Source organism: Ovis aries, chromosome 18 (genome assembly GCF_016772045.2).
Source record: "Ovis aries strain OAR_USU_Benz2616 breed Rambouillet chromosome 18, ARS-UI_Ramb_v3.0, whole genome shotgun sequence".
NCBI classification, from domain to species: Eukaryota; Metazoa; Chordata; class Mammalia; order Artiodactyla; family Bovidae; genus Ovis; species Ovis aries.
Genome location: NC_056071.1, coordinates 64,347,191 through 64,372,521, shown reverse-complemented (window position 1 = coordinate 64,372,521; position 25,331 = coordinate 64,347,191). Strand labels below are relative to the sequence as shown.

Here is a 25,331-nt window from a genome sequence, read left to right as displayed (position 1 = left end):
ACCTTCCCCACAGATACATGGTCCTCTTCTGGTCTTCCCCAGCCCACGGGCTCCCGGAGGGCCGGCCTCCCGCTTATCTCTGTGTTCCTCGCTTTCTGAACCTGAAAGCCCAATTCATACCTTTCAACTCAAGGGCCTGACACAGGGGCTATCATCTGACCCAACTTGATAGAAACCGTGTGTCTCTTTGGATACCATAACAGAGTTATACTAAACTTTACCCAAACATCTTTGCTAGAGGATACCCATTTCACGTATGCCTAGCACAACACAGTGCCTGCGCTGTGCTCCTTTCTGGGCCCAGGAGCCCCGGGAAGCTCTGGTGAATTTCTGGCTGCTCTGATTTACGCAGGTCTGGGCGAACCTTCAGTGGCTGTCAGCCACAAAGCAGGACTGAATCGGGACAGACTCTCCAAAGCCACAACTGAGCATCTGTTTACAGTTCCGAGGTGGATCATCCTTACGGGTGATACGCTAGTCTCAGGATCCGAGGGAGCAGCGTATAGCTCACAAATCCTCTGCGATTCCACTTGGGAGAATGGAAGGTTTCAATGATGTAAAATGTTAGAGGGGCTACAAACGTGAACTGGCGACAGGGACCCGAATTAATGGATTAAGACGTTGCTTCCCTCCTGTGGACAGCAGCCAGCTGAGCCTTGGAGAACGAGTGGGAGAGGAGAGGCGCCGTGACGGCTCACACTGCAGGTTCCCACCGAGTCAGGACACCGACGGCAGGCCTCATCGAAGCAGGTGTTTTCTTTACAAAAGCAGAACTCCTTTTTATGGAATGATACAGAATCTGAGGTTCAGATGGCACCCTGCGTGCCCTTGTTTCAGTTGTGGCTCTTAACAGACAAGAACGTGGACCAATCAGCTGTGGCAGCTGAGGACAAAGTAGAAATGACTTCAGAAACTTTTCTCTTTTTTTGTTTTTTGGTCACTATGGACGCTAAACCAGTGTTCAGTTTCCAGTACAACTTCAACGCCTCAAAGCAGAAAACAATGCTGACGAGAACCACGAAACAACAAGGGGGACGGAGTTGCCAGCAGCCTGGGAGGAGGCGCGACTGGAAGGCAGAGGCAGGGCAACAGGGGGGTGGACTGCCGCGGAGCCACGTCTGAATCCCTCCCGCCAAGGCCCGTGTGCTTGGGACTGCCTGCCGTGAGCAGGCTCGAGGCACGGAGGACCATCTAGACACTGCCCGAACGCAACACACTTACAAACATAAAGTCAGGTTAAGAGGAAAAATCACCTTCCTAAAAAAAAAAAAAAAATCCACTTGTCTGACTAGAGATCTGGAACTGTTACTTCAGGAAACTAAGGAACCTGGACAGTGGTGAGCGTGCCCGTCCCCCCCAGAATCCCAAGCCCAGTGTGGCTCTGACCCAGCGCCTCGGTGGGCTTTCTGTGGGTTTCCTTCAGGAAGCAGCAAGGAAAGAAAGTCTAACAACAACAATGCTGTGCTCGGAATTTGTAACAAGGGTTCTTCACTTAAAAACAGACATAGGATCTTTCCTCTCCATTCTTTTTTGGGGGCAGAGGAGGACAAATTTCACGTTCCCCTTTCAAGGGTTACAGGACAGGACGTCACGACCGTCTCCAGCCTGGTGGCTGGCGTCCCAGTAAACGCCGGGACAGAGCCACTGACAGAGCGGCAGAAGAAACTTTATTCCAATTTCTCCTGATGGCGAGTCCAAGACTTCAACTTTCCAGGGTGAAAGGCTGGGAAAAGCTGATGATGTACATTGTGAGGTGAGACTAAAGAATATCTTTGAGTTTCAGTGGAGTCCTAAAACCAACTTTCTTGCTGTCCCAAAGCAGAAAGTCGGTTGATCTGGTTAGCTTCTAATGATAATGCTTAGAGACACAAATTAATAATATATACCGGCGTGTTGTAAGCACACATCCTGTGCTCACCTGGATTCAGGTAACCCTGACACACCCCCCCTCCCACCTTTCGGCTCATATATAATTACAACATTGAATAAAACGACTTAAAAAAAAAAACGAGGAGAAATTCACATGCCCTACAATTAACAACTTTAAAGCGCACAGTTCAGTAGCATTTAGTGCATTCCCAGCGTTGCGCAATCGCCCCTCTCTGGCTTCAAGACTTCTTCATCACCCTAGAAGAACACCCTCCCCCAGCCCCTGGCCACCACTAACCTGCCCTCTGTCTCCGTGGATTTGCCTATTCTGGAAATATAAAGCAAATAAAAAATGGGCTCTAAGTTACATAAAATGTCTGAAATAGTATGTGGTAATTCCAAATGTAAACAAGGCATAAACAGGAGATTTGTGGCTTAAAGCGACGTTCTTAAGCTTGATTTCGCAGATCAATAAAATTTCACAAGGAATCTTAAAGACTGACATTGGCTTACCACCCTAACGGACAAATAGGAACATTCTTAAAAAAAATCATAAAAGACATTTTAATACCAAAAAAGAACAACAGAATAAAGGATAGGCCTGTAAATTGAATTAATTTAGCTGTGTGAAAACTCCACACTACATCACCTTTATCTCTGCCTGGACAGGCAAAAGCCTCGTCACAGAGCAGCACACAGGCATTTGGAAATGACAATTTCTGGGCCGTCAACTGTCAATACATCTGAATCTAGATAAACTAAGGAGAGTGCTCCTGGCCGAGAACTTGACCTTCCAAGAAAGGATAACTTAGGGAATGGAATGGATTGCACCCTGTAGCAATCTGTTTGATGGTCAAGACCGACAAGTTCTAAACCTGCCTCAAGTCTCAGGAGGAAAGGGCAGCAGCCTCGAGGAGACACACACTGGCAGTCTGGCAGCCCCGCCTCACCCCGGTGGGTGGACGCCAGCCTGGGGTCTGCAGAGGCGATTCAGAAGCGGACAGCCAAAGAAACCACCGTCACAAACACAAAAGCTCTACTGGGCAGGTTTCCTGCAACTCGGCCTTTCAAACTGGGGCATGTGACCCAGCGTGGGGGCAGGGATGTGTGCACAAGACCGCAGGATAAACACGACAGGCTTCCTGGAGTATCTGTCTCAAAAAGCAGTTAAAATCGTGGCCAACGTCTTTACATTAAACTATGATAATCATACACAGAACACAAAATTCAAATAGCTTTCTGAGACAAAACCCAAGACTTCAAACATTTTAGGGGTTCTTACTAGAGCAGAACAGACTCATTGGAAAAGAGCCTGATGCTGGGAAAGACTGAAGGGGAGGAGAAGGGGACGACAGAGGATGAGATGGCTGGATGGCATCAAGGACTCTGGACATGAGTTTGAGTAGGCTCTGGAAGCTGGTGATAGACAGGGAGGCCTGGCCTGCTGCAGTCCATGGGGTCGCAAAGAGTCGGACATGACTGAGCAACTGAACTGAACTAGACCAGAACAGGACATGGCCCAGACTCCCAACAAGAGCAGGTTTCTCCCCCCAGTCAGAGGAGCTTCCAGGCAGAGTGTGGCGTGCACTGTCCTGACCTAACCAACGCTCGCCTTGACAAGACTACTGAGAGAGGCCAGAGGAGCTGACAAACTGGCCCTAAGGACTACATGGAAATGCAAGGAACCCTGAATACAAAAGAGTGTGGGAAAAGAACAAAGCTGGAGGACTTCCATTTCCTGATTTTGAAATTTCCAATAGAGCTACAGGAATCAAGACTCTGGTACAGACATATAGACCAATGGAACAGAATAGAGTCCAGAAATAAATCCTCACACTTACGGTCCACTGGTTTTCCACAAGCGTGCCAAGTCCATTCAGTGGGGAAAGAACAGCCCTTTCAATAAATGGCGCTGGGAAAACTGGATAGCCACATGCCAGAGAATGAAGGTGGCCCCTTACCTAACACCACGCACAAAAATTAACTCAAAGTGGATCAAAGACCAAGTGAAAGAACTAAGGTGGTACAACTTTTTGAGGAAAACACAGGAGCAAATCTCTGGATTAGGCAATGATTTCTTAAAAATGACACCAAAAACCAAAAGCAACAAGAGACACATTAGATCAACTGGATTGCATCCAAATTAAAAACTCTTCTGCTGCAAACGATAGCATCAAGAAAGTGAAAAGAGAACCCAGAGACTGGGGAAAAGTGTTTGCAAAGCATGTCCAAACTAAGGGATCATGATAACAGTCACCACCGTGGACTGCTCCCTGGAGGCTGCCCACACCTCACCCACCCAGTCAGCTCCCTCTCGCCCGTGACCCTTTCCTCCCTCTGCCAGGTCGCCACACTCCCCTCGGTTTTCTGCAGAGGGCGCCCCTCTTGTGCCATCAGAAAGCCCAAAGCCATTCAGCCTCATCTTCTCCAACCTCCTTCTTTAATTCCCCCGCCTGCCCTGGAAATTTCTGAAAACCCTCTCTGCTGAAGACAATACTACGATTTGGGTCTCCAGCAGATCTGGCTTTGACAGCCTTACCACCCACATGCAAGAAAGGAAGAGGGCTGACCGCACCGTGACGACACCTGAAATACAACAAAACTGGTTCATGCGACGAAGTGAAATGCAACGGGGAAAGGTCAGTTCAACCAGAACCGTACAGTCTGAGTTAGGCCCTGGTTAGGAAGTGGAGGTGACTGAGAGCCTTCTTGCATCCCGGGCTCTACAATGAGGTCGTGGACGTAAATGGGCTGGGCCAGGGCTGGCCAAGCGAACCTCTGGTCACGTCTCAAATCCAAGTCCGTGACAGTGGCCTTCCCGCACCATGTTCTAGCTAGTTAGCTAGGAGCACAGCACAGGAACACGGAAAGATGAGTAACCACACATGCCCTCCACTTTAATGCTTTGTCTCCCTTTTACTTTTTTGAATAGGAATATGTTTACAGCATACACACACAGTGATAACCCGGGCATTTCCCTACCAAAGATATCAGCTTCTCGCCCGTCTCTGAGGTTCACTGTGGGAGTAACCGGGGCCCTCCCTTCCTGTGTGACAACCACGGTCTGCAGCTCAGCCTTCTCACTCCTAGCTCCCTGATGGTCTCGACTTCTGGTCCGCAAAGCGATGCTGCTTACTTGACAAAAGCCCTTTCCCGGAGCTTCTCTCACCACACCCATCATAACACACTCCCCGATGTGCTGAACGAGTCACCCCTGGTCCCTGCCAGCTCCTGGGGACCACCAGTGAGCTTATCCAGGATGACTTTGGTGAGGCCTCCCCGCCCCCGCCCCCGCCCCCCTCGGCCAGACCACTCTCTCTTCCCCAGTGCCAACCTGAAGGCGCCCAGACATGCACCTTCAGTGCTCAGCAGTGCACCTACAGCGCCCAGCACAGCACCGACCACCAGGGTGGTGATTTATAAATATCTGTTCAGGGAAGGAGACAAAGCTTTAGAGGGCCAGAAGGCCACAACTAAATTTCGTTCTCTATATTCCATCAAGTTTTCCTTCCCATCAAAACAAACCTGGTGGACTATAAGTTTGGGGTCTTAATTTTAACCTTCTCTGGCACAGTGAAGGCCGGAGTGCTGCTATGCTGCCAGTGCTGCATTCAACAAGAACACGTGCACAGAGCTCTCGGAGCAAAGAATGAGGAAGGAAACATCTCAGAGCTTTATGAAAATCAGGGACATGAGCTCACTGGCTTTTAAAAAACTATTTTTAAAATGTAAACATCCTCTCAATTGTATACATCATCCAAAAGCAGTTGTCCTTTCTAGTGTTTCCCCTTGGACAAATGCTTATACTGAAACAGCCAGTTTTCAGATAAAGAATGTCTCTCCTCCCTACCGCCCGAAAGCTCCAAATTCTATTACAACAGAACAATATATCTTACTTTGTTCTAAATTCTAAGATCACTCATGAGGAATCTTTACCAGTCGTAAGTTTATGTTCAGCATTGAAATACTCTTGTTAGCTATGGTGAAAACAAAGCTTTGACGTAAATCTCTTGGGACGTGCGAGGTCCTTGGACCAAGTGGAAAGCAGTCCCGGAGACTGTGTTTCTTCAACAGGAGCTTCCAGGTAGGTTATGCTAAGGGCAAGTGGGTGCGCTTTAAGGCTCCACTCAGTTAACTTCATCCATACCCACAAACCCCCAAGGCACAGCTCTTACCTTCAAGACCCAGAATCTGCATCTCTTGCTTTTCTAGATGACACCATAAGATCAACTAACCTGGTTCCAGCTGCACGGCACTCTCCACCCCTCTGAGAAACAGAGCAGAGAGCACCGCGCTGCTAGATCTCTGTGATAAAGGGGCTGCGAGAGCCGCAGTGCGCACACCAGAGGGGTGTGGGCCGGGAGTCGTGACTCAGGAAACCCAGGAGCTCGTCCTTCTGACCTCGGGCAAGGCCAGGAACCTCTCTGCTTTGGCTTCCACAACTGTAAAAGAGGGACTAATAAAACCTGTTTGCTGCCTCGTAGGAGAGAGGGGATGGTTAATGAACACCTGCAAGGTGCTCTGAAGATGAAAAGGTTCCTGGGCGCTAATGACAAACAACTGCAGCCTCCATCGGCCTCTGGGCATCACACGGGAGGACGAACTGCCCCGAGTAAGAGCCGGCCCTCCTCAACAGTTTCTCTCTAGGCGACACAGTTTCGAAAAACCCTGCAAGAAATGGATGATGGCAGTGCTTAGTGTACCAGACGGGATGCAGGGCCATGCACTGGGATGGCCGATGCCTGAGCTGCACCAGCCCTTGCGTGGCCTTGCCTCGGTTCTGCACACTCCTAACCCATCTAAATATTTACCTGGGTGGCGTGTCTGAGTTACTATGGATGTCACAGTCAAGGCGAGTAACTGGCTGATAAGTCCCTGTTTCCTGGTAGAGAACACATTACCGAATATGCTTCTTAAATGCCCCTTTATATTTTTTAACATGATGTAGTGTTAAAATTATAATCCCGGTTTAGCTTACATTTCACTTCGGGGCTCTCCTCCTTTTTTAAAACAGAAGAAAGGCTCAAATAAGCAGATGATCAAGGCAATATACTAAACAACAAGGCTACCAACTGAACTAAGTTGGTGTCTGGCTTTAGAGACACATGTGAGCGCATACATGTGCATATACTCCCCAAAGCTGTCTTCCCAATCCAGGCAGATGGGAAGGTCTATGTTTAACTGGGTACCGACAATTGCAGTGCATATCAAATTAAGTGCCAAAATTCAAGATCAATATTTGAAAATTTATGTTTAACTGTGCACAAAACTTAGAAGTGAAAAATCCAGAATTCATATCCACCGACACTATTATTTGAATAAGTCAACCCAAGGAAAGTTACATGCCTTAGAAAAGGTCCGTTTCAAGATCTGACAGCCTCATCTGAAGAATAAATGAGACAAAATAAGAAAGGAGAGTGCTTAATGGGAAGAAGCAGGCAGAGAGGAAGAAGATAAGCAAAAAGACATCAGGACTTTGCAAGTTTAACTTTGGCTTAAAGTGTAAACTTAAGTTAACCTTTGTTTAAGATGAATAATGCTTCTTCAATAAAATGTCATTTGTGACTTTACTGCAAAGAGATAATGTTTTTAAATTTATTAAAGTCATAAAAAAACCCCCAAAAACCAGTCACTCAAGTTCTCTACCAGTGCAGCATTTCTCTTAAGGATAAAAGGAGCAATCTGCTTATTCTCATCACGTGCTTCTGTCCTCAGGGACAGGAGGCTAGAATTTGAATCTCAGCTCTTTTCTTTCAATTCCCTTGAAAAACAAGTAATTTAATCAAATGCATTTAAAAATATAGCACATTCATAGACTCAGGAAGGTCTGGAGACAGCCAAGGACCCCAGTAACCCTGTAAGACACACTGTTAGGCCTTAGCCTTGAATCTGACAGCTCGACTGCGACGTGACTGGATCTAATTTAAGAAGGGGGTCCACTAAATTGACAAGCCCCCAGTGTTTTCAACATCTAGGAAAATATTCTAAAAAGCAGGCAAAGGTGGGTCACCGGTGGTGTCTCAGGTAAGATGACTCCTGGGGACCAGGCCTCAAGCACAGAGAAGGGGCCACACCTCCAGTGGGGAGGTGTGGGAGAAGCCAGCCCAGCTCCAGTCCGACGAGCCTCACCACTCACTGCCTGGGCAGGTCTGCCCGCGGACGCTCCCTCTGGACCTCTGCACGACGAGCACAGAGCCTCGGTGCCACCTGGCTGTGTGCTGCAAGCACCCGAGATCGCCCCTGGGCATGAGCCAGAGGCTCTACTCGCTGCAGCCTCCCGCCAGATGCCCACCTTGTCCCAGGGGGGTTTAAACCAAATCCGCAGAGAAGTGTGGGACCGCACTTAAAGAATTTATGCCGTGTATGTATACACAGCACGATTCAGGATACTCTAATGTCACACTTAGCTAAGAGCATTAGGAATTAGTTCACAGAGCTATCAACACGTTCAAGCCTTGTCAAAGGCTGAGTTCTCCAAAACTACTATCATGCTAGCTTTTTTGTCTTAAGAAATAAAAACATACAAACAAACAGGGAATTCCCTGGTGGTCCAGAGGTTAGGACTGGGCACTTTCACTGCCAAGGGCCTGGGTTCAATCCCTGGCCGAAGAATCCACAAGCAGCAAAATGCAGGGAAAAAAAATCCACAAAAAAACAGAAAACAAAAAATACTACATACTACCAGTCAGTAGATAAATCCACATTTACACTTAGTGTGAATACACATTCACACACATGTGTAAAATGATACACAGCAAACTCCAAACAATTTTCTCTGAGATGCCAGGGAAGGTAGGAGACTCATTTTGGGGACAAGGCTAAGGATAATTTTAGTTTTATTTCCAATTCAAAAAAAATTTCGTAGTGGCAATATTCACATATGGATTTTTAAAAAAGATCAGAAAAAGATAAAAGGGAGCCAATTAATGCCAAAAGAGAGGGCCCAGGCCTGGGGGTGACTCCACTTCCCACATGCTGAGCAGAGTTACTGGCTCCCACTGTGGCCTGGGAGACCTATATCCATTATTAGCTGATTAGTTAATCTAGAAAATTTTTTTTTGTTGAGAGAGAGGAGGAGAGACAAATACAGAGACTTAGTAAAAACAGGGTCCAGCAAGTCCAGCTCATGCTACAGAGCTTTCTTGGCCAAGAGTTTTCAATTGTTTTTGGTGTCAGAATCATGTCCTCTAAAAACAGTCTGGAGGTCCCTGAAGAGCGTGGATCACATGGATTCTACTTAATGATACCAAATTAGAGAGGGTTTAAAAGACGTACTGACTGATTCACTTAAGGTAACAGGCTCATTGCATGTTAGCTGAACTATCATGAAAATACCTGTATTAAAAAATAGCAAGAAAAATGACACTGTTTTATATTTTTGCTTATCTCTTTATAAAATCTGACTTAATAGAAGACAGGCAGACCTGCATTTCTGCCTCTATACTGTTGTCCGATTTGGTATTTTGGTTGAAGTATACAAAAAGAAGTCCAGCCTTCACCACATGTTTAGTTGGAAAAGGGAGGTATTTCAATGACATTTAAAAAAAACTGTGGTTATTCTTCTTTAAGTCTATGCTAATGTTCAAAAAGCAGTAGTTTCTGAAAGCTTAGCTGCAACATGGAATATGAAACCATACTGATGATGTTTCAGTGACATCAAACCCTGTGGTGTGTCCTGCACTTTGAACGCCTCTCCTGCCCACGAATGTTTGCAGCATCTCTGAATATGTTGGTGTGCAGTCATGCAGCTCTTCCGTCGTTCAGATCAAGAAGCCCCATTTGTCAGTATCATCAGAAGTCGTCAGCACCGGGAGCTGTCAAGCTCATGCTGGCAGTTTCCCAAAATTCAAACTTTTGCTTACAAGTTTGAGTTTTATCCTGGGCAACTAAGAGTGTCACTGTTGTTACCCGAACTGACAGGCTTCCTTTATTCCTTCTCGAGAATGGGCTTCTCTGGTGGCTCAGCTGGTAAAGAATCCACCTGCAATGCGGGGGACCTAGGTTTGATCCCTGGGTCGGGAAGCTCCCCTGGAGGAGGGAAAGGCTACCCACCCCAGTATTCTGACCTGGAGAATTCCATGGACTGTATAGTCCATGGGGTTGCAAAGAGTCGGACAGGACTGAGTGACTTTCACTTTCACTTCACTATTGAGAAAGCATATGTCAAATATTCAGCTCTTACTAACCCAATTTGTCTGTCTCTTGTTCTTTCAAGTAAAAATAATGTTCCTGAAAAAAGGCCAGTTCAGCTCGCAACTCACACAGCTGCGCACTATTCCTGGAGACCATCACAGCACCGCAGCGCGCCCGCGGGCTCCATGTGAACTCTGTGTCATCCACATAATGTTATTAAAAGGTGTGTGCGCGAAAGCTGAGCTCTAATAAAACTAACCATTTCATGCTTCATCAAGGATAGTCTTGGGTCAGATCTGTGCGACATGGTGGGGTGTGTGGTGGTCTCCAGCTGGATACCATGGCCTGCTCCGCGAAAGGAGCTATTTTACCCATCACCGCCTTTGCACCATCAGGGCAAATGGCCACACAGTGAAAGAGGAAAAAAAAAAAAAAAAAAAAAAGGCTGTTGTATTCTTGAGAAAGGGCTTCCCTGGTGGCTCAGATGGTAAAAGAATCTGCCTGCAATACTGGAGACCACTGTGACCTTGCAGCTCCCTTGAGAGCATCTCAGGGACTCCAGGGGCCCACTGACCACTGCTTTATGCAAACACTGAGGACACCTGCAGAGTTGTGAATACAATGTTATCATACGCCACCCCTGGAGAAGCTCCTACTACCAGGCGAGAACAACTTCTGGTCGTATATATGCCAAAATGGTCTACAAACATACACAGTGCCTCCCTGGTCCCCGCCTCTTCTTCCTCCTTGAAGTTACCAAGCACAAAGGACCAGCAATTTAGGAAAACTGAGCTTGTTCCTTAGGAAACATTACTATGCTCATAACTTTATAAGTTGAACTATCATAATTAGAACACACTGCTAGTGAATAACACAGCAAGCAGACAAAAATTCAAATGAAGTTCACACGCATCAATGACAAAGCAGAGACTGTAAAGGTTAACCAAACAGGTGTCAACAACTCAAGTTCTATTAGAAATACTACAGTAGTAAAACTTGAAACAGTAAGGTACAAGGTTATAGTTTGGATCTCAGTTGGTTCAAATACTGTCTTTTTTTTTTGGGTGCGTGGCATGTGGATGGGCCAAAAAGTTCTTTGGTTTTTTTCCATAAGATGCTTCTTGTAGCACTTAGTTGCCTTTTACTTCATTCGAAACAATTTTGTTCAATTGTATTGTGACAGCTGTCATATCAGCATGAGTCAAAAAAAAAAAAAACAAAAACCCAGAACATCAAAACTGGTGGATTGTGTAGCTATTTGTAGTAGCCACTGAAGATGGAAGAAAAAAAGCAACATTTTCAGCATATTATGCTTTATTATTTCAAGAAAGGTAAAAACACAACTGACATGTAAAAAAAAAAAAGACTTGTGCAGCGTATGGAGAAGGTGCTGTGACTGATGGAATATGTCAAAAGCGGTTTGTGAAGTTTCGTGCTGGAGGTTTCTCGCTGGACAATGCTCCTTGGTCGGGCAGACCAGTTGAAGTTGACAGTGACCAAATCGAGAAATTAATTGAGAACAATCAACATTATACGCCACAGGAGATGGCCAACATACTCAAAATATCCAAATCAGCCTCTGAAAATCATCTGCACCAGTTTGGTTATGTTAATCGCTCTGATGTTTGGGTTCCTCGTAAGCAAAGCAGGAGGCGGTGGGAAAAACCTTGACCATATTTCCTCATGGGACTCTGCTAAACGTCACAAAAAATGTTCTGTTTTCAAAACAAATTGTGATGGGTGGTGAAAAGTGGACACTGTGTGATGATGCGGAATGGAAGAGGCTGCACAGCAAGCGAAACGAGCCGCCGTGAGCCGCCGCAAAGGCGCCGGTCTTCACCCAAAGAAAGTGACACTGTGTACACTGCGGGACTGGGAGCAAGTCCTCTGGTGTGAGTTCCTTCTGGAAAACCAAACAACTGACCCCAACAGGTATCGCTCCCAGGGAGAGCAGCTGAAAGCAGCACTTGACATGAAAAGTGTCGAATCAGTCAACAGAAAATGCATCCTCATCTTCCATGAGGATAACGCAACAAGACTACACGTTGCTTTGATGATTAGGCAAAAACTGTGGCAGCTTGGCTGGAGTTCTGATTCATCAGCCGTGTTAACCAGACATTGCACCTTTGGATGGTCTGTTTATTTCAACCTTTACAAAATTCTCTTAAGGGGAAAAACTTTGATTCCCTGAAAGACTGTAAAGGGCACCTGGGACAGTTCTCTGCTCAAAAAGATAAAATGTTTTGGGAAGAAGGAACTATGAAGTTGCCTGAAAAATGGCAGAAGGCAGTGGAACAAAATGGGCTGTTCAATAAAGTTTTTGGTAAAAATGAAAGGTTTATTTTTTAACCTTAAAATTGAAGGAACTTTCTAGCCAACCCAATAGTTCCAACCAGGGACTGAATTTGCGTCCGGTGCATCTGAAGTGCCGGAGCCTTAACCACGGGGGCCACTTAGGGAAGTCCCATCAAATACTATCCTAATTTAAAAATCCCCACACAAAAAAGGAGTTCAGGAATTCTAACATAATGGGATTTGACCATATGACAGTAAACTTTCGGAAGTCAAATTACTAATGCATCAGAAAGCAACATCTGCATTTAAAGACAATGAACTATTGTCCTATTTGGGACTAACCACAGACAAAATCGCTAACTTCTTAAAGGAGAATCCCTTATACATCTTATGCTAAACTGGCTTTCTTCAAAAGAGTTAAAAATGGGGTGAGGAGAGGGCTGTATTAAATGCTGATTTCCTGTTACAGGCTGGACCCCTGAGAGCAAGGAGTCTGCATGGGGGTCATCAGTACACGCCGAACGGAGTGGCTGATGGTCATCCGAGGGTCGCCTGATGAGGCAATTCTGTACGCGATCCACAAGCAGAACAGGGCACACACTCCAGGGTCATCAGTGACACCGACTTCCTCCAGGTGAAGAAACGACAAGCAACTTGCAGGAAGAGAGGCTTGGTAAACGGGGGAGGGAGAGAGAGCAGATAGAGACAGAGGAGCAGGTACAGGCAACAGGGAGGCAGGAGAATAACAAGCTGTGGTTAAGGCCTGGGCTCTAAGTCACCACCACGACCTAGAAAAGAGGACAGCCACAGCAGCCACGAACACGGCCCGCGGGCTCACAGCACTAGGCGCCGTGCGAAGCGTTTCACACGCATTCACTCATTTAACTAACCCTCATAAAATCCAGACAGGTAGATCCTTTGACAACCCCCCATTTCTTTCCCATTTCTGGCAGGGAAATGAGTGAGCTTGCCTGAAATGGCTCAGCTAACCCACGGTGGGGACCCCCGTGACTTCTGAACCCTGCCTTTAACCACTGAGCACCGCGCCTGTCAAGTTCAGAGGGAACTTTGCTTTTACCTGAGAGTGTGCTTTAAACTGTTACATTTTAAAAGACCAATAAAAATGCCAATAAACATTAAAAAAAAAAGGTGTACACCTCACAAAACACTGTTTGGTAAGATGGTGTGGCTGTCAGGGAACCCACCCGCGAGGCGCTGGGCTACAGGGTCTTAGCCCCAGCCCACCCGAAATGACCATGCCCCTGCCTCATCATTTCACCACGGGCCACTCATTTATTAGCAAGGGAGTAAAAGGGAAAATGGAAGAAAGGCCCAAGCTTGAATATGAAAGGCCACTGCTCACTGCTTAGGAAACAATTTCTAAGTAATTACATGTCCTTTGCACATTTTTTTCTAAAGCAGAACATTTTAAAGACATTTCAAACATTATGAAGAAGTTTAAACCTACATGGAAGGCGAATACTTGTATTCCTTGTATATACTTGTATACCTATATACCCACTTCCTTAGATTCAACAACTAGGGATATGAGCATATTTGCTTTACAGTTACTCTTCTCTTTGCTGTTTGAAGTAAGGTGCAGAGATCACAATACTTCACCCGAATTTAAATACTTCCATCTGCAGTTCCTAAGGATGAGGAAAGTTCCTACAAATCAGAATCTCTTTGAAACTAATGGTAATTCCATAGAAAATTCCACAACAGCCACACCAATGTCTTCTGCAGGTTTGATTTTGTTTTGTCTTTAGAACAAACATCTGATACAGACTCATTCACTATGTTCGACTTTACATCTCTTGCGTTTTTCTTTTCAACTAGAAGGGGTTTTGATTTATGAATAATTCAAGGGCCTAAAACAAAACCAGATTTTTCTGGCTGTTGCAGTTTGTCCTTGCGCACGTGAGCCAATGTCTCTACAAGATGAATAAGCAAGACTTTTCCTTAAGTACATTAGTGAGAGAAACCAGCCCAGGCTTGGGAGTTCTCTGCATCTTTGATGTTCCTTTTCCATCTGACAGGGAAGAGGAGGTGAGGCGGGCCTTGTCTGGAAGCAGATGGGGGGAGATGGGGCAGGGGTCTGCATGCCCCTGCCTGCACTGGCCCACGCCCCAGCCTCTGGTCTGGGATGTTCTGCGTGGCCAGGACCTGAACTGATGGAAGGGTGCCTTATCCTATTTGATCACTTGGCAATCCAAAGCCCCCCAAAGATTGCTCTAGCTGGGTCTCCAAAAAAGGCCAAAAGGAAATACCAGAAGATGATACACATGGCTGTGTTTCCTCTGGGAGAACCACCAGCAGTGGCCTGGGGTCGTGGAGCTGGCGGAGGGGCAGGACAGAGGACTTGGGACTTACAGGCTGGTGACCTTGGGGAAGAGTGTCAAGGACGTCCAAGCCACCTCCCAGGCAGCAGGGCTGGGAAGAACAAGTCAGTGTTCACAAAGGCTTGTTGCATCTGGCAGGTCATTGGCCCGGGGGAGAACGCCCCGTGGGGGTACCTGACGTATGGAAATGGGGTGTGGTGCACCCCAAACGGCTGTGCCTGGGAGGACTTGGACCGTTCCTAGATGCAAAGCACCCTTTTCCTGACTACTAACCATACCTACTTATTCTTCTACATAATTAGCATCTTTTAATGAAAAAAATATGATCAGTTCAGATAAGACTAATAAACAAAAGGTGTGTGGGCTTTACATAAACACACACCACCCCCCAGAGAGCTCCTCGTTACTCTGGTTACCTTCCTCATTCCTCGCTGGCAGGAACGGTGACTTATGCAGAGGCTCACTCAGGTAGCTTTCAAGGTGTGCTTCTAAAAAGTCGCTTCACAGAGAGGACAGCTACACAATGAACACCCTGGGGCTGGTTCTCTCTATTTGGAGAGAGAGAGTCTCTGGTGAGGTCTTTTGGGGGGGGGGGGTGTGCTTTCACTTTCTGTAGTCAATGACCCGATTTCCTTCCTAATTCTGGAGGGTGAGGACAGCGCAGGGCAGCCACCCTCACGACGTTTACTGGCTTCAGCCACGCAGGAGCACCCCATGCCTGGAAGCCCGTGTGCGCGTGCGCAGCGGGGCTCAGCAGCACGGGCTAAGCCATCAGGTGGGCTGAGGCAGAAAGGAAGCCCTGGGCCTCGACCTCCACACTGCCCCTGGATCATTCTTTTCGAAATTTCTATTGGAAAGGTAAACACCTTTCCTCGAATCGGTGACTCAGGAACACTTGTGAGAAGACAGACTTTTCCTACAATCAGACTTCCGTTCCCCAAGAAAAAGGGGTTTTACACAAAAAGAACATTTTGCTCCCCAGCTCCCCACCAGGCCTTGGCGACCCATCAGTCTTTCAGGGACCGGACTCGCCAACCGACTCTCAGATCAGAGCACATAATGGCTTTCCTGAGGCCGGAATAAAACCCAGCTGGATCCGGATGGACAGCAGATCTTCCTTTCTGACCATCAGCATCTTTTTTGGCACAGCTATTCTTGCCTTAAACCTGGCTCTGGAAGTGACAGACATCTTACTATGCTTAATCGGCAATTAAAATTCAAGGAAAAGTCTTGACTGGTGGCGGGGTTGGGGGCTGGGGGTGGGGGAGGCAAACTGTGTCCCATGGGCCAAATCTGGCCAGCCCCCTGTTTTTGTAAATAAAGCTTTATTGGAACATGGTCATTCCTATCTGTGGCTGCTTTCACGGCCAAAAACATCGACTCCCCAGCTTTTCCTGAAAGAGTCTGTCGATCCCAGTCTAGAACTGCTATAACAGCCACTACACACGGGTCTATTTAAATGTCAAATAGCCAAAACAAAATAAAATTAACCATTCCACCTCTCAGTTGCGCTAGCCACATTTTGAGGTTTCAGCAGTCACCTGTGACCGAGGGCTGCTGCAGTGGCCAGCACAGAGGACATTCCCGCCACCACAGACAGGTCTCCTGGTCAGCCCTGGGAGGACAGGATTTAAGTCATCAAGCTAAATTTACAGCCACCAAGTTCCAGGTGACGCTGCTCCTTCTCCAGACAGAAAAATTTAGGCTAAGTTTCAACAACATGTTCCTGTCACACTTCTTGCTGCTGCTGCTAAGTCGCTTCAGTCCTGTCTGACTCTGTGCGACCCCATAGATGGCAGCCCACCAGGCTCCCCCGTCCCTGGGATTCTCCAGGCAAGAACACTGCAGTGGGTTGCCTTTGCTTTCTCCAATGCATGAAAGTGAAAAGTGAAAGTGGAGTCGCTCAGTCATGTCTGACTCTGTGCGACCCCATGGACTGCAGCCTACCAGGCTCCTCCACCCATGGGATTTTCCATGCAAGAGAACTGGAGTGGGTTACCATTGCCTTCTCCGGTCACACTTAGGACATGCTAATTCACTACATTGATCACAAACTCTAGGCTACGTAACAGGAGATGAGTGTCAAGCCAACTGGGGCTACTAACCAATCCAGGAACTGCACTGCTTATGGACCGTAAGCTCTGAAAGCTGGGCCATGGTGCTTGCTTCATACTCCAGATTAGGAACCTGCTTGGCACGAGGTGATAGGGACTCAAGTATTTGCAAAATGAATGAAAAAATGAATCCTAGGCCCCAAAACTGTCATACATCAGAGGCCAGTGAAACAGATGGATATTGATAAAATGTTGAGGGGAAAACACTACTATTTCTAGAATCCTGTGGCAAAAGGTTCTACAAACAGCCAAACTTTCTATTTTAAAATGAATTGAAGAAAAATTCCATACAAAACAAAACAACTGCCTGGGTTGGGATTCTGGCCCTACCACTTATAGGCTGGGTGCCGCGGGCTGCTCTTTTCCCTCTGTGGGGAAGACCCCTCTTCTCTAAACGCACAGGGAAGTGGAGTCGGAGGTAAGCCCCAGGGCTGCCGGCCCCCTCCCAGCACCAGGAGACATCAGTCCCCCCCCCCCCCCCCCCCCCCCCCGCTTCCCCACACCCGCCCAGACTCAGCTCCCGTGCCCTCCTGCCCTGGGGCCCCTGTGTGGGTCCCTCCAGTAGACCATCGAGCCCTCTGGGGAAGGACCCTCAGCGCTGGACACACAGAGGAGAGGCTAAGTGGAGATGAAACTGATCAAGACTCTAAAAGCCAATACAGTAAAAATAAATTTTGCTAAACCACTCATGAATGTGCTTGCTCTCAAAAGTGCTTATGAGTAAATCAAGCGTTTTTCAAGTTTTAACTAGTTCACCGTTTGAACCAGCAGTTAAGTTTTACTACCGGTTATTCCTTCTTAAACACTCAAGTCTCTTGTAAGTTAGTACACTTCACTACTTTCCCCCTCACAATTAGAGAACCACCAACAATTCAACCAACAGCAAAAAAAAAAACCCAAAAAACAAAAAACAAAAAACCAACCCCACAAAACACCCAGCTTGGTCACAGTAAAGTCTTAGAATTAAACAACAAAAAAAAAAAATCAATGTGGTATAAGATATAAAATCAAATATTCCAGTTTGGAATAAATTCATAGCTTAAAAAAAAAGGTACATTAAACTCAAGCTAAAAAAAAAAATCTGTTATTTATTAGAAGATACCTTGAAAGTTTAAAAATAAACGTTTCACGTGCAATAAAATTTTCTTATTACTAACTCAATCAGTCCCTGCTTAAGAACTTAAATAGAAACACCATCATTTTGTTTTAGCCAGCTTGGCTCCTGCAGCTAAAACACCTGAGTGCTAACTGCGGTCAACGTTTGCTCTTTCCTGGCTGCGCCGCAAAACAAGGGGACCTGCAGGCTTGGTCACTGTGGACGTTAACTGCCACCAGCTTCATTACAGAGGGTTTGGAGAGAAAAGGCAACCCCTCTCTGATTCCAACAGGCTGGGTATTCATGTAGTTTCATCTTCCTTCCCTGGGTACACCCTAGGATCTGAAAAACCTTGCCTGGCATTTTAGTCATACAGACTATTAGTCACCTGGAGAGCTTGCCCCAACCCTTCCTTAGCACGGGTCCTGACAGTCAAAACTGTTCTGTTAGGACAGAGCTGTGATATTATATACATTTTAAAGTGATTTGATGAAGCTTGCTTAACTATCATTTTCTATTTCACCCAAATACGAACAAAAAATTTGTATAAGAAACATTTTTAAATGCTTAAGAAAAAGTATACAATTATCCTGATACCTATGTTTTAATATAATTATCAATTTACTATGGTAATTGTGTTTTTAAGCTAAGTTTTGGATAAATTTTAAGCTAAATTCTGAATTCAAATTTTGTATAAAGTATGACTGGCAAACTGTATTAAAAGTGATCTATACACACATTGAAAACTTGCTGCCACTTAAAATTTTTAGGGCAAATGTCAATACAGAGCCTATTTAAATGCAAAGTGTCTGCTCCTATCCCATAAACAGGCTAACAGCTCAGAAATTATGACCCACAATGGATTTCAGTATTTCAAAGCACAAGCATATTTCTCTTTTAGGCTCCATGGCAAGGACGAAAACCATCCTTTTAAAAAGGGAAGTTCTTTTCTGGTCATTCCTGCATGTTTTCTGACTGCAGTTCACCTCTAATTCAGGGATGTGTCCCCGCTGAAACCTTCGGGGTGTTAATCAAGCAACGCATCTGTAACAGAAACTCTGCGCACAGACAACTTGGCCAGGCCAGGCGTGCCGCCCGCCTCTCCTTCCTACCCCCACCCAACGCCTTCCCCGGGCAGTGACTTCACATCCTTTGACATCAGCACGGCTCTGAAAGGGGGATGGGAGAACGAGCAGAAAGCAGAAAAACCAGCTTTGAACTATGCATGCAAGGCCTCTCTCAAGACTCAAATTCTGTAAGTAGTTCGTAAAATGCCAAACTGCAGTGACACACCCAGCCTCCTCCGGTTAGGTCTGCCGCGAAACGGGGTGAATTCTGCTAGAAAGGACTTCCTGCTTTTCTTATCTGAAGCACAATGGCCATTTATTAACTAACCACAGAAGGTTCCGTTTCAGTGAAACACACAATAACTTACCTCGAATATGGAGAAGGGCCACGGGCTGGAAAGGCCCATTGGAGTTGGCCGCATCCACCACCATCCTGCTGCCCGCCTTATTACATGTCAACATCTAGACTTCAGCGGGAAAGGCAATGTACTCCTTAAGGCAAGAACCCAGCCTCCATTTTAGTTTAAAAAAAAAAGACAAACTGAAGCTCTCTGCAGCTGGAGGGAACTGGCTGCTTCGTGATGTCAGCAGGCACAGGGCTCGCTGATTGGCCAGAAGCTGCAACTTAAAATGACACTAAAAAAACTGCAAATGGAAAGAGCGCTCTGTTTGGCTGTCAGTGTGTGTGAGAAGCCTGGACAGTTTTTGGCTTTCTCAGGCTTCATTTCTCACTAACTTTTAGGCAAAGATCCCATCTCTCAAGGGGCAGGACTGAGGCCACAACTCCAGCCAGACTATAAACAAATGATTCTGAGAAAGCCACCAAAAAGAAAAAAAAAAAAAGTACGCATATGTGTCTACGTGAACTTTAAATTTTCACATTTATCTGGTACCCCAGATTCACCGGTACTTTATACCCACCTGGCCACCTCCTGTTTTCTAATTACTTTAATATCTGTATCATATTTAGCATTTGGACAACCTATTTTTTAAAATGCAAATGACTATTTAAATATTACACAATCTCAATTCATTAGTTTGAACTCTTGTTCTATCACCCTTTCCTACTACCAAGTTATGAACTAATAATCCTCAAACAGTGTTTTTTTTTTTCCCCTCAGGGTCTAATTTTTTTTTTAATTGGAAAAATTCAGTTTAAAAATTACATGGAAAAATGAAAGTTTTAAATGCAATAGCTAGAAAGTGCTATAAATTAAAGGTATTTACACCACCTGGCTGTGAAAATTAAAGTCATAAAATAAAATGTAGGTGTTTATTTTTATACCTTAAAAAAGGGTCAACATACCACTTTATTTCTCATATTTTGTTTAAATTAAAATGTTTTAATTAAAAAAGATATTTCCCTTCTTTTTATGGGGCTAGTATTAAAAGCTGTTATTCAGCTCTTAGTCTCCTATCTTCAAAAAAGGTTCATATAAAAAGCTGCTCCAAGAAAGGACATCATTTCTGAATCAGAGTATCCTGGGGAGGGGTGTGTGTGTGTGCTGGCGAGATGATTCCCTACAATAAGGTTATTACTAGCTCCAAATGAAAGTGAATATGCTATAAGAAAAGTCTCTGTGCCAAGCAGAACTGAAAAAAATTCCTCACTCCACACACACACACATACAACTAAGTCTATCCAAAAAAATTCCTCACTCCACACACACACACACAGCTAAGTCTGTCCAAACCATGTCTTCTCGCTTTATAAGTTCTCACACAACTCCTGCCATCCCCACTTTCCCCAGTTTGTGAACAAGAACCAAAAAGCCCTTTGGTTTCTAGACATGACTCACAACGGCGAGAAATAGGCTAGGGTTTGCAGCTACACCCGTGGGCCGGCACGCACCCCATTTCAACCAGCACATGAACGGTAGTCGCTCAGGGGTGCCGATTAGGTGCCCCCACACTAAGTGAGAAGGCAGTATTTTACTGTGTGGATCAACAGCCATTAAAAAATACGCAAATAAAAGCACACCAAATCCTACCCTGGCCCCTCATCCACAGAGCTGAAGGACGCTGCTGGATCCCAAAGCCGGGCCATGAATTCACTCACAGCAAGCAACGGGGAATGGGTGTCATGGGAGCGGGCTCGCCCCACCTGAGCCCACCTGCCGCCCACCTGCCTGGCTCCTCTGCTCTCTGAACAGCTGGTGCTCTGAGGCAGGTGCTGTGAATTCAGATCCTGGCTGCTGACCCTCTGAGTCTATCAGATGCGCAAGGATGGCTCTCCGAGGACTTACTGTCACCGTACTCAGATGAACTCAGACTCAAGTGCAGCCAGGATCCAGGCTTGCAGGGGACTTCCCCAGGGGTCAGAAAGCAGATGCTTAATGCAGATCTATACCCTAAAGAGACAGTGATTTGTTCTCAAACAGTTTAATATTTCATATGAGATGAGAAGGGGAAATATGCCTGTCCTAAGACCGTGCTGATGAGTGGAATGCAGAAATAGCAGGAAAAGACTCCTAGAATCTTTATATGAAATATACAGATTAAAGTCAAAGAAAAAGGGAAGACACTTCTTGATGTATTTTTCCTAATGATCGTGGATCAAAAGATCTCAACTTTATTAGTGATTTTCCCCCATGCTCTTTTGAAGCCTTATGCATATGAAGTAGCTCTTTAAAGAACTTGAAGTCTATGATCTGAAAATCACTGGTGAAATAAGAGTCTAAAATATAAATAAGCAAACAAACATAAATAATATGGAGAAAGAAAAAAAAAGACTTGAACAAATAAAGATAAGGTATGTTTCTGGACTGGAAGCACACATATGATAAATAAACTGATGCTAACATTTCCCCAAACTGATTTATAGTTTTAAAGCAATTCCATCCAAAATTCAGAGGAGGCGTCTTATTTTTCTGGGTAATTCTAAAGTTCACTTGGAAAAATAAAAAGCATGAAGAATGAGAACAGTACTTATGAGAAAAGCAGGTCCTGCCAACTATAAAGTTTATGAACTGAGGACAGTGTGATGTAGTCTGGAGACAGGTCTTGGGACAGAAAGCAACAGCCCCTAACACAGTGAGTGTAGTTATACAAGTGTACCATCTGATTAAAGAAGGAAGCTCAGAACCATGGAAAGGTGAAGATTATCCAGATAACTATCGGTTACATGTGGACAAAAATCTAAGTCTTCAGCTCACACCAAAATAAAATAGATGGGTCAAAAAATTGAAAAAAAAAAAAAAAAGCAGTTAAAAAAAAAAAAAAATCAAATCAGCCCCGCCGCCAAATCCCCACAGTGTTGAGAAGAAAAGGGGAGTGACTATCGATTCTCAAGCTAGAAAAGGATAATTAAAAGACACTGGACAATGCTTAGGGATATTCCTCACGTTAAAATATTTACAAAATTTCTATATATTCCCTCCAAAAATCAAAAGGAAATATAAATGCTATAATTACAAGAAGTTAATAATATACTATAATTTACTCGAAAAAATTGGGCAAGCTCTGGGAGACAGTGAGGGACAGAGAGGCCTGGTGCATTGCACTCCACGGGGTCACAGAGAGTCGGACATGACTGAGCGATTGAACAACAACAATAATTAGAAAAAACTAAGACCTCAGAAGTCAAATGATCCAGTTTGCAAAAGAACTATAACTGATCAGTTGTTGCTGTTCAGTTGCTCAGTTGTGTCCAACTCCTTGGGACCCCATGGACTGCAGCACACCAGGCTTCCCTATCCTTCACCGTCTCCCGGAGCTTGCTCAGACTCATGTCCGTTGAATCAGAGATGCCATCTAACCATCTCGTCTTTGTATGAAGAAAAGTATTCATCTGTCAAATCAGCAATAATTTTAAAAATTATAATTAATACTGGTAAAGGCATGTTGTACCCTTGACAACAAATCTATAAATTGTACTGATCCTTTTGGAAAATAAGGCTCAGCAATAAAATTTGGCAATATGTAAAGATTCTTTAAGTAATTTAACTTCTGGGAGTCTATTCCAGAAATGTAGTAGCCATGAGTGAGCATCAAGTTTAAAAAAAAATAGTTATTCAAAAATTTGTGCTAAAGTCCTTCTCAGGTGGGGCTAGTGGTAAAGAACCTACCTGCAATGCGAGAGATGTAACGAGACATGGATTTGAGCTTGGGTTGGGAAGATCCCCTGCAGGAGGGCACAGCAGCCCACTCCAGCATTCTTCCCTGGAGCATCCCACAGGCAGAGAAGCCTGGCAGGCTGGAGCCCTTAGGGTCGCAAAGAACGGGACCCGACTGAAGTGGCAGCGCGCGCACACGTGAGATTTACCGTCTCTGCCATTTCAGAGCGTCGCGCTCTCAGCGGCAGAAGTACACTCATCGTGATGTGCTGGCATCGCCACCGTCCAGCCCCGGAACTCGGTTCATCTTGCAGGACAGGAGGTCTGCCCCTGTTAAGCACTTCCACCCCAGCCCCCTCCCCTCGGCCCCTGCGCGTTCGGTCTCCGAGACTATGACGACTCCGGGTACCTGATGTTTAATACGAGTGAGACTGTGCAGCTTTTGTCCTTTGGTGACTGGATTATTTCACTCAGTGTAATGTCCTTAAGGTTCTGCTGTGTTGCATCATGTGCCAGAATTTCTTCCCTTTTGAAGACTGGACAATACTCTATCGCAGGGATATACCACATCTTGTTCTATTGATCCCTTGATAGACACAGGCTGTGTCTGCCTTTTGGCTGTTGAGAATAATGCTGCTGTAATATGAATATACAAATGTCTAAGTCTCTGCTTTCAATTTTTTGGGGGTATATTCTCCAAAAATTATGGTAATTCTATTTTTAGCTTTTGAGGAACTGCCATGCTGTTTTCCACACTTGTTGTTGCTCAGTCATGTCCGACTCTGTGTGACCCCATGGACTGCGGCATGCCAGGCTCCCGTCCTTCACCATCTCCTGAAGCTTGCTCGAACTCATGTCCATTGAGTCAGTGACGGCATCCAACCATCTCATCCTCTGTCACCCACTTCTCCTCCTGCCCTCAATCTTTCCCAGCATCAGGGTCTTTTCCAGTGAGTCAGCTCTGCACATCAAGGGGCCGAAGTGGCAGCATTTTTTTTACGTTCTCACCAGCAGTGCACAAGGGTTCCAATTTCTCCACATCCTTACCAACACTGGCTATTTTCTGTTTTTCTGACAGCAGCAATCCTAGCAGGTTTTAAGTGGTATCTCACTGGTTTTGATGTGCATTTTCCTAATGATGAGAGATATTAGTCATGTTTTCTTGTGCTTATTGGCTATTTCTGTATCTCCTTTGGAGAAATGTCTACTCAAGTTCTTTGCACATTTTTAAATTGGGTTGTTTTCTCATTGTGGAGTCGCAGGAGTTCTTTATAAGTTTTGGATATTAATCCCTCTTCAGATAGATGATTTTGAAATCCTTCTTCCCATTTCACGGGTTGCCTTTTCATTTTGCTGGTTGTGTCCTTTGCTGCACAGTTTTAAATTCTGAGGTAGTGCGATTTATCTACTTCTGCTTTCCTTGCCTGTGCTCTCGAGTTGCGTCTGAGATATCACTGGTAAGTCTAATGACAGACTTTCCTCTATGTTTTCCTCTAAGGCAGTATTCGGTCTTTGATCCACTGTTAAATTTTTAGGTTCGGTATAAAGTAAGGGTCCAGTTTCATTCTTTTGCATGTGGATATCCATTTTTTTCCAGCACCACTCTTGAAAAGACTGTCCTTTTCCCAGAGTGGTGGCATCCTAGAAAACCATGTGGCATGCATATGGCAGCTTACTTCTTGATCTCTTATACTCTTCGTGTCTATGTCTTGGTTTCCATATAGATATATATTAATCCATTTGGTTGTGCTGGGTCTTAATTGCAGCATGTGACCTCTTAGTTGGGGCATGTGGGATCTAGCTCCCTGGCCAGGGATTGAACCCGGACCCACTGCACTGGGAACACAGAGGGCTAACCACTGGACCACCAAGGAGGTCAGTACCACACTGATTTGACTACCTTAACTTTGCAGCAAGCTTTGAAATCAGGAAATGTAAGACTTCCAATTTTGTTCTTCTTTTTCAATATTGCTGTGGTTATACAGGGTCCCTGGAGTTTCCATGTGAATTTTAGAATGGGTCTTTTTCTATGTCTGAGAAAAAGCATTGTTAGGATTTTGACTGAGACTGCAATGGATCTGTGGATCTCTTGGGTAGTGCTGAGGTTTTAACAAGACGAAGTCTTCCAATCCATGAATACACGTGTTTTCCATTTACTGCGGTCTTCTTCAATGGCTTTCAGCAGACAAGTCTTTCACCTCCTATGTTAATTCAAAGTATTTTACTCATTTTGAGAGCATCACATTTTAAATTTATGATTCTAAAATACTAGAAAATACCTTAACATCAAAGGGATTATCCCACACAGTGAAATTTTTTACACATTTATCAAAAGTACTTATGGATTTGTAAAGTAAAAA

The 25,331-nt window shown here is 45.1% G+C and overlaps 1 protein-coding gene across 17 annotated transcripts in view; it reads right to left on the bottom strand.

Annotated features, from left to right (window-relative positions):
* PPP2R5C (protein phosphatase 2 regulatory subunit B'gamma) overlaps positions 1-25,331 on the bottom strand; it is a 139,577-nt gene that overhangs the window by 78,443 nt on the left and 35,803 nt on the right. For 5 of the 17 annotated variants that reach the window (XM_012099048.5, XM_012099056.5, XM_042235504.2 and 2 more), the window contains exon 1: positions 19,285-19,492. The exons of 10 other annotated variants lie outside the window; for them this stretch is intronic. In XM_012099048.5, the coding sequence (XP_011954438.2) occupies positions 19,285-19,378 (94 nt within the window). In that variant the 5' untranslated portion in view covers positions 19,379-19,492. Of the gene's footprint in view, positions 1-6,044; positions 6,139-15,055; positions 15,188-19,284; positions 19,493-25,331 lie in introns of those variants that run through there. 2 more of the 17 variants (XM_042235509.1, XM_042235505.1) reach the window with 2 other exon arrangements.